Raw genomic sequence first — 9,701 nt, forward strand, 5'->3', positions numbered from 1 at the left:
CAATTAATTTACAAACAATGCACACGAACCCTACAGTCCTATCACCATGGCAAAGCAGTCCAACGCTTAAGTGGCAAAAACTTAGAACATTATAGCCATCCCTTAAATCATTGGTTCCCAACCTGGGGGTCCCGGCCTCCACTAGAGGTCGCCAAAGCTTCACATGGGGTCGCGGGGCCTTCTTGATTTTAAGGGGTGTAAGACAAGTTGGTTTTTTTTTTAAATATGGCCTATATGTCAGGAGTTCATTAATTTCTGTTAAGAATTGTATTCAAAGTTCATAAAAATAACAGGACGACTCATCTCTGATACAATATTCACAGGAAATAATCTGCTCAAAATTCATCCAAATCGCTCCATTTACACAAACTTCCTGCAGTAATTGCGGTCACTATTTAGGTTAATTGTACAGCTTATCAGTTTTTCTGTACTGTTATTATTATTATGCATTGAATATAATATGAAATATCCATAAAATGTTTCACTTAGTCAGGGCTCATCTGTTTACTCAGTGATAGAAATAGGTCACCTAAGGATAAAGGTGGGAAATCTCTTGCCTTAAATCACCACTTTCACCCTCAGGGCAAAGGTACAGAGTCCCTGTGCAAAGAAAAACATCTATAAAAAATAGTTTGTCCCTGTTGCCATGAAATATGTTAATTAATTTGGACAGCTACTTTTTGAAGCCAGCTTGCTACCTCAACACACAGCATTTTAAATCTATTGATAATTCAGTCCTCACCATGGAGTACCTGGTGCTCCTTTTAACGTAGCTTCTATTGTGTTATTATACAAGCGTGTTTTAATGTGTCTTGTCTGGATGTGATTTGTTGTGTTTTAATGTCAAATTCTTAATAGCTCTTTACATATGCAAACCAAAGACACAGTTCTGCCATTTGCACACAAAAAAAGTAGTAATTAATAGTAGTAGTAAGTAGTAAAAAAAGTAGAAAATATTATATTGGACAACAAAGGGTGAATATAATTTCTGTATTTGGGTCAGCCTCAGCACCAGGCAGGAATGTGCTTGTAGCAGTTAATGAATCTCTCCCCTGCAGTTCAGATCATATGCTGCACCTTACAATAGGCTGCCATTATGTAAATGCTACGACTGAAGCAGAACATCCATTATAAATGGTTCATTCAAACATTGTTTTACAGTAGTTTCCAAAATGAACGTAAATGAGGAGTCTGCGCAATCAAAGAGAAAGGTGAGTTCAAATTGACGCTTGAAAACCATTTAACACCTGAGAAGGCTGCAATGGAAATGTTTGCTTTGTTTTGAACTTTAGCCAGTTTCCTGTGAATATGTCTGACATCCAAAGTCATAATTTTATTTTATTTTATTTTAAATTGTTTGCCCTACATGTGTTGTGATTTATTTTTATTTATTTATTGTTATTTATTGGATGATGCTCAAATGAATAGTAGTTAAGTCAAAGTGAAGAAGAGGAATGTAAATGTCACATGTGATCTAAAATGTATATGGTACTACTTCTTAATGAGGCACTCTTTACAAAGGATTTACAGGTTAATAAATCGTTTTAAATAATACATAATAAATCAATCGTTTTCATGCTTTATAGATCCATTAAAGAAGAACAAGTTTGGGTTGCCAGGTTGTGAAAAATCCTTTTGTTTAGAGTTGATCCTTTGTATTTGGTAATAAGCAGGTGTAAATATTGTTTTTTCCACATTTTTATCATTCATCATGTCTTCAGTTATAAATGCTAATAAGCAGCTGATAAATAGATTTCCCACATGTTATGCTAATAGTTTCCAGCAGCAGGAGTCTTAATGATGAAAAAGATAAGGCAAGTGTTCTGCTGGAGGAGGACAAACACCAGCCAACCTGGCAACCCAAAACTTGTTGATTAGTAGGCTAATAAAACATATAATTACAATTTCTAATCTACCATTTGATCCACCCTGCAGAAATAAAGAATAACAGACATGTAGAGTATCATGGTGCATTTAATAACCTTTGATTGTTTGTCATCTTAATCATTGATTTTTTTAATGCGAATTTAGAGTTAAAAAAAGGTTAATGTATTATGAATAATAGATAATGAATGCTGCAGATGTTCACATCACTTCACTGGCTGCTCTTCTAACTTCTGAAACATAGGGGGAGTTAACACTTAGTATGTTCACTGCTCCCGATTAGGTTTATGTTATTGTCACATTACTGTACATAAAGCCTTATATAACATCTGTATCCAACATCTTATAGGCCTAGCCTATATTGCACTTTCATACCATTTAAGATTTATGGTGAAAAAACACGAGTTTATAATAATAGGATAATGAAATTAGCTGTTGAGTGAACACAAGCCTGTTTATTTCGACTCTCCGCCTCCTTTGAGTGTATTAGAAAGCTCTGTCGTCTACACTGAATTAACCCAAAACTTCATTTATTTCGTGTTTTCTGGGAAACACAGTCCGTTTTACACTACAGCTTATCTGCGCTTGGATGGATGTACTTTTCTTCTTTCTTTCGGAGAAATAAAAGCAAGCTGAATGTCACATTTTGATGCAGCTACATTATAAGGCCGTGAAATCTTGATAAACCCGGACTAATGGAGCCGATCCATATCTTCACCTCGTGGCCTCTTTATGACAACAGATCACTTGTATCATCCTCAGGATAAACTCATCCTCCCGTCATGATTTAAGTTTCCTGTTGAGAGCAAACTCTTTACATGAAGGATAGGCGGACTACTCTGCGCGCAAACGACAAACAGTATTGGACTTAGAGCAAAACATCAGCCACAAAATGCCTTCAGAATTTGGAAATGAATACCAACCTCTGCTTATTCAAGACTTCAAACATAAGCAACCAAAGGTATGTGGATTAAAGTAAAATAAGAGCTTTAAATTAAAAAAAAAAAGGCTCAGTAGTCGTGGTGGGATGCAGCTTTCTATCCATGATTGTATGTAAATATTTGTTTTGTATCTCTGTATTTTATTGCAGCTTCCAAACAAGTCCCTTCTGCTGGCTGCCAGTGCTGCTTGTTTAGGGGGAACCTTTCAGTGTGGATATAATACATCTGTCATCAATGCTCCCACAACAGTAAGAACCCTACTGGACTTATTGAGGCCTACACTACTTATATTTGTACTCATGTTATAAACCTAATATTACAGTCAGTATTGCACATAAATTAAATTTTTCCATCACAGTAGGCTTACATATCCTCTACAAAGTGATGTCTGTAAATATATTTACAGAGTTTGTAAGCATGCTTATAAGCATGCACAACTATGTAGGCTAAGGGATAAAGACAGATGACTTGTCCGATATCAGGAATTAATGGACGATGGGAAGTCCATTACCCCCGATAATGGACTCCTCCAAGGGCATTATCCCGCTTATACCATGGTCACTTGCCAAAGAATAAATAATGACACCATTTATTTACATTTCATGCATTTCTTTTTGTGTTATTTGCACAAGTTTAAAAAAGTTTTTTGAATTCACCCCTCTATGTTGTAAATAAGATATTCTGATTTTTTTTTGTAGCCAGTGCATTCATTTAGAACAGACAGTTTCACTGGAACTAGGCTACTTAGTAGGTGTGTGTTATCAGGAATTAATGAACACCCTGCAGCCAATCAGAATCGAGTATTAACCCAGACTATGGTGTGAATTTTAAAAATATTTTAGATTATTTTTATTTTACCTGCTGAATGTGCATGTTGTGTTTTTTTATTTTATCTCCAGTATGTGCAGAATTTCATCAACCAAACCTGGAATGAGCGTTACCAAACTGACATATCAGCAGAAGCTCTCACCCTGCTGTGGTCCACTATTGTGTCCATATTCACCTTAGGAGGACTTCTAGGAGTGACAGTCGGTGGGACGTTGTCTGTGAAGCTGGGGAGGTGTGGACAATGCATATTTCGCCAAAATGATCCTAATTTTCCTTATTGTTTTTCAGTTATAAAGCTGTGATGTAATGTTGCTTTTCCAGGAAAGGGACGCTGTTGGCCAACAACATATTTGCATTAGCGGCGGCTCTGCTGATGGGTCTGAGTTACCCCACAGGATTATTTGAATTACTCATCATTGGACGTTTTCTCATTGGAATGAATGCAGGTAAATAATTCAGAAATACATTTAAAGAGTGTATTCCTACATCTTTGTGTAATATGTGAAATAATCTTGATAAATATTTGATTTGAACGTTGCATGTCAAACCCTTGAAATGTGGCTTTAATCCTGTTTTATTTTCACAGGCATTGGACTTTGTGTTCAACCTCTGTATTTGGGGGAAATAGCTCCAACTGCATTTCGTGGTGCCATGGGAATGGGAACTTCTATTTTCATCACTGGTGGGATTTTGACTGGACAAGTGATTGGCCTCAAGTATGTAAATGCTGGGTTATATTTGATTTTTACACAAAATATTACACAGAATTTGTGTTCGCAAGATTGAATCGCTACATGGTGATTTTGTATAAACATGTCTGTGTGATTTCACAGAGAGCTCCTGGGAAAAGAGGAGTACTGGCCTCTCCTGCTGTCCACCACAGCTATCCCAGCCATCCTGCAGCTGCTGATCCTACCCTGGTTCCCAGAGAGCCCGCGCTACCTGCTCATTGACAAAGGAGATACTGAGGGATGTAAGAAAGGTAAACTTCCACTGCAACTGCTGCACAGCTACCTCCTTTTCAAACTCTGCGTGGTTTGATCTTTGGCCTGCAAACATTGTTGTAGTGAACATCACATGACAGTGTAGTTCAATTAGTTGAGGACTCCCTTTTTCTGGAATCACCAGAGGCAGAGACATTTGTCCTCATGGCAATGAGTTCAAGCATGTGATAGCATTCTTGCCACGATGATGTGACGTGGTTTTGATGCAGGAAACCTTTTGATCAGATACTCAAAAAATAGACCCTGTTGCGTAGCCTGGTCAGATGAGAAGAGCAGTGTATGTGGAGAAATCACCACGCTTGTCATGTGTTTTTCTTGCCTGCAGCCCTGAAGCAACTGCATGGTACAGCTGGCTGTGACCGTGAACTGGAGGATATCGTGAAGGAGAAGAATAATTTGGTGGATTTCCAGGCCAAGAAACCCTGGGAGCTCTTCACTGACCGTAGTGTCCGCTGGCAGCTTCTCACCAGCTTGCTGCTCAACGCTGCCCAACAGCTGAACGGCATCAATGCTGTACGTACATGATGATATTTTGTTTCAGTATCCTCTGTCATGTTGTCTCTCACAAGGTTGAATCCACTCCACAGTGCCCGCAACTTTTGAGACTTAATAACACCCCTAAAGATTACTAAAAGGTGATTTTTTTTCAGGCAAAAGCTCTGTTTTTTTAATATGTAATGTGTTTTTTTGTCTGTACTTCCTGTAGATTTACTTTTACGCAGATTACTTGTTCACACAATCTGGTATTCCTGCTGATAAGATACCATATGTGACCGTTGGCACTGGTGCCTGTGAATGCATCACAGCTTTAACATGTGTAAGTATGAGTTTTACATTTTATTTTCATGTGCATTACTTTCTTACAATTCTGATGCTCCTCCATGCTACAAAAAATGTAAATAAATAAGGATAGGTGCCCAGCAACAAGGGCAAAACAGTCAAGACCTTTCTAATACAGTTTTTTTCATTCGCGTTGGCTCAATTCTCGAATGAGAATATTTTCTTTTCAAAACACTGAATTCAAATCTCTCAATAATTAGTTTCTTGTTCACAACAGATTAGAATTTCTCATTCATTCTAGCAAATTGTGCTAGTTTTGGCACAGGTGTGCAAAAAAGTCAGTACAATTGTCTACAATTTGCACAATAACAACTTGCACGTCTCGGTGATTAAAAATGATGAGTTGATTCTCAGTGAGATTGTCGTCCTCTTCACAACTTCCCAACATTCTTTCATCGTTTGAGCCGTCACATGCAAAATGATCTATTCAATTATCAAAATCTGTCAGAAATACATGTATATTCCATAAATATCTATGACATGGTGTTACGTAGTGTGAGGAAGCACAGTTTGCTGCAGGGTTTTTTAATTTTCTTTTGGCATGGATGCCATTTTGTGGCAAATATTCTGTTCACTGTATATGACTTTACATGAAAGCTCAAAGGTGAATTTTCTATTTATAATACATGTCACACATTGCTACACAAATACATTTACTGTATAAACACACATAATACATATCCTGTTTCTGTGTACTACAGTACTGTACAGTATTGACTTTTCCCAGTAAACTTTAACCTACTGTTGAAATGGGGATCTAAAAAGCTCAGTGTGAGACACAACAACATTCAGCTAGACAAAACTGACATTCTTGTATAGTACAGTAAGCAGTCAGAGTCAACAAAACAGAGATTTGTATATAAGAAACATTTCCAGGGTTGATGGTGAGAAAACATCTAAACATTTTGACCAGTACGGCTCACATGATGATAAAACAACTTACTGACACAATAACTAGGTTTTGAAGCATGAATTAAGTGTTTTGGGTGACTACCTTCTGCAGACATGCAATAGAGTTGTGATGTCCCATCAAACAGTCGTGACAATTGCACTTACAGTTTAGGTTAAGACTGTTTCGGAAAAATGAGCCAAAGTGATTGAGAAAAACTGTAAAAACCTCAAGCGTTGGACAAAGTTTGAAAAGTTAGAGCACACCTGAAATAGAGTAAAACAGAACACCAAAGTGGAAATTTGTTTTATATAATAAGAACAGCACAAGAACATATGACATAATACATATATGTATAAAACAGACATTGGGCCTCATGCAACAACGTTCTCTTAAATTTCTCTTAATTTTCTGTTAAGAGAAAAAATAAGAGAAGTCAACTCCAGATGCACCAAACGTTCTTAACTATCCAAATCTGCTCTTACCAGGTGTGCTGAATGATGAGTCCCACTTACTTCCACTCCAATAGATAGATAGATAGATAGATAGATAAATAGATGGACCACGGAACGCATCTGAACAAGGGGAGGGCCATAATTTCAAGGCATCCGGAGGGAGTGGGAGACATATGCATTGAAACAGACATAGGCCTATATTACTATGGTTCCTGGTACTGTTAAATAAACTTAAACATGTGATTTTCCTGTACCACCTAAGAGCAGTATGTAAACCACGCAATCTTAATTGGGATCAATGGACTAATAGTATTTATTTAGCCCGCAAATTAAATGATCCAGTCATTATAATTAGTAATCTAAATTCAATCTTATGATATTCCTATGTTTTTTTTATGTTCTTCTAATCTAAAATGTATGTTTCCTTGCGTTGGACAAACAATTTGTGGATTGTAAAAACAAGATGTTTTTTTCTTATCTTGGTAAGAGAGCTCTCGACCACTCGTGCAATGTTCTCTCACCTAAGAGAAGAGTAAAAACACTGGTGAATTCCAGAAATCAATGGGTACTAACAAAATAAGGGCAGTGAAAATGTGTTTGTATACCATTTCCCGCATGAGGCCCAATATCCCATAGAAGGTCAAAGCAAAATACAGTGTAATTGTTGCTACATAATAGCAACATAATAGCATAATACATACAATGTTTGCCTGGGGAGTCTTTTTGGTCTTGTGATATGCTGTGTGTCTCACAGGGTCTGCTCGTTGAGCGTCTGGGGAGGAAAGTGCTCATCACGGGGGGATACACACTGATGAGTATCTGCTGCATTTTATTCACGCTGACGCTCTCTTTTCAGGTAATGAACCTCAAGATCAGACATTGGAAAAAAAAAAAAAAGATATTTAAACATTGTTTTATGCAATTTCCTACATTTGACCATAGATAAGACTTTTACTTTGTGCTAACATTGTGTGATTCTCTCAGGATGCCAGTCCAGTAATTCCATACTTGAGCATGGCCTGTGTATTTGCTTTTATCCTGAGTTTTGGCTTAGGACCAGGTAACTAACTTTTTCCTCCATTGAAGTCTTTCCTTAACAGCTGCTGTTGCTCGACGGTTGTAACTAACAGTGTTGTTTCTTCCTCTGTTTAGGTGGTGTGACTAACATCTTGACCACTGAACTGTTCACACAAACTACACGTCCTGCAGCGTACATGATCGCAGGGTCACTGAACTGGTTGTGCTTCTTCTTCATTGGCCTTGTCTTCCCTTTTATTGTGGTAGGTATCCAAAAAGTATTTCTTCATTTTCAAATGTTTTTATCTAGGGCTGTAATGTGATAATCACGTGTTAATGCAAATTAGTTTTCACTCCACTATTTTCTTTTCTTTTTTAATGCAACTTGTGATTTTTAGATTACGAGTCTAGGTCATTTTTTTAAAGCTAGACTTACTGGCATCATATGAAACTATAAAAACTTGGGAATCCATTGGTACCAACCATGTCATACTAGCTTGTCGCGAAGGAGGCTAAATAACGCTCCAAACTTGTGCTACATTTTAGTGAGGAAAAACTGTTATGGCCATTTTCAAAGGGGTCCCTTGACCTCTGACCTCAAGATATGTGAATGAAAATGGGTTCTATGGGTACCCACGAGTCTCCCCTTTACAGACATGCCCACTTTATGATAACCACATACTGTTTGGGTAATTTTTATGCTAAATGCAGTACCTGTGAGGGTTTCTGAACAATATCTGTCATTGTTTTGTGTTGTTAATTGATTTCTAGTAATAAATATATACATGAAAGCAGCATATTTGCCCACTCCCATGTTAATAAGAGTATTGAGTACTTCACAAATCTCTCTTTAAGGTACATTTTGAACAGATAAAAAAAATGTGTGATTCATTTGCAATTATTTCGCAATTAAGTATGGACAATCATGCAATTAATCGCTATTAAATATTTTAATCAATTGACAGCCCTAGTTTTGTCATTATGTGGTACATTTCAGTTTAGGAAACAAGACTTAAAAGCTTGGCTGTTTGAGAGAGTTGGACTCACTTGTGATATATTCTGTTTTTTTTGCACAGATCGGGCTGCAGCAGTACTGTTTCCTGGTGTTCTTGGCCGTCTGCTCCTTAATGGCGATATACATTTGCCTTGTCGTTCCTGAAACCAAGAACAAAACCTTCATCGAAATCCAGAATGAGTTCAAGTCCTCCAACGACAGAAAGGCCCAGAGTGCTGACAGAGCAGGGACGACGCTGTTATTAACTCCTACATGAAATACTACCCATGACTCAGGGGTCGAGAAATTCAAACCTTATTTATGTCTCACAATATTAATGTCACAAAGATGAGTAACTGCCATGAGGGTTTATAGTCCACACACACACACAACTATAGAAAATGTTGATGACACTGTAAATTATGGTACCTTGCTTGAACTTCAGATATGTATTGGGTAATCATTCTTACATCTCTTTAGTTCACTTACTGATATCAATTGAAATTATCTTAAAGGGACTGTTTGTAAGAATCAGAAATTGGTTGTAACAGCGACACCTGTGGCTGTTAAGTCAATGAAAATCAGCGTTCTGTTGCTCGGCTCGCCCGTGTGCACGCGCTACCTGAATGTGAGTGAGCATCCGTCAAAACAGTGAGGCGACACACGTCAGCTAAAACCACAATATCACTCTATATTTCACCTGCTTGGCAGTAATGTTAACTTACAAGATGAAGGTCTCTCCATGAATCAATGCTGATCCTAGTGTTGGCTTTTCCTGCCTCCCAACCGCGGCCGGAGGGTAAAGGGGAGACACTGGCACCCGGTCGGAGACAATAACGTTTCTCGCTG

At 37.7% G+C, this 9,701-nt stretch overlaps 1 protein-coding gene across 3 annotated transcripts; it reads left to right on the forward strand.

Moving 5' to 3' along the window:
- The first annotated feature begins 1,053 nt into the window (after positions 1–1,053).
- slc2a11b (solute carrier family 2 member 11b) lies at positions 1,054–9,507 on the forward strand. 3 transcript variants are annotated; one of them, XM_037776609.1, is made up of 13 exons: positions 1,073–1,211; positions 2,647–2,845; positions 2,975–3,073; positions 3,725–3,885; positions 3,975–4,099; positions 4,240–4,369; positions 4,487–4,635; positions 4,983–5,170; positions 5,364–5,474; positions 7,596–7,697; positions 7,826–7,901; positions 7,994–8,121; positions 8,935–9,507. In XM_037776609.1, the coding sequence occupies exons 2-13, from the start codon at positions 2,777–2,779 to the stop codon at positions 9,127–9,129; spliced, it is 1,533 nt and encodes a 510-aa protein (XP_037632537.1). In that variant the 5' UTR covers positions 1,073–1,211; positions 2,647–2,776; the 3' UTR covers positions 9,130–9,507. The 3 variants fall into 3 exon arrangements, with proteins under 3 accessions (XP_037632539.1, XP_037632537.1, XP_037632538.1); XM_037776610.1 differs by having other exon boundaries at positions 1,094–1,211; positions 2,627–2,845; XM_037776611.1 differs by lacking the exon at positions 2,647–2,845 and having other exon boundaries at positions 1,054–1,211.
- Positions 9,508–9,701: the final 194 nt, after the last annotated feature.

This window comes from Sebastes umbrosus, chromosome 8 (assembly GCF_015220745.1).
Source record: "Sebastes umbrosus isolate fSebUmb1 chromosome 8, fSebUmb1.pri, whole genome shotgun sequence".
Lineage (NCBI taxonomy): Eukaryota > Metazoa > Chordata > Actinopteri > Perciformes > Sebastidae > Sebastes > Sebastes umbrosus.

Bases quoted from the DNA above. Each gene is read 5' to 3' on its own strand.
- slc2a11b (XM_037776609.1), top strand. From the start codon at position 2,777: ATGCCTTCAGAATTTGGAAATGAATACCAACCTCTGCTTATTCAAGAC. The intron at 5,475-7,595 runs GTAAGTATGAGT...TGTGTCTCACAG, and splicing joins GCATCACAGCTTTAACATGT to GGTCTGCTCGTTGAGCGTCT. The intron at 7,902-7,993 runs GTAACTAACTTT...TCCTCTGTTTAG, and splicing joins GAGTTTTGGCTTAGGACCAG to GTGGTGTGACTAACATCTTG.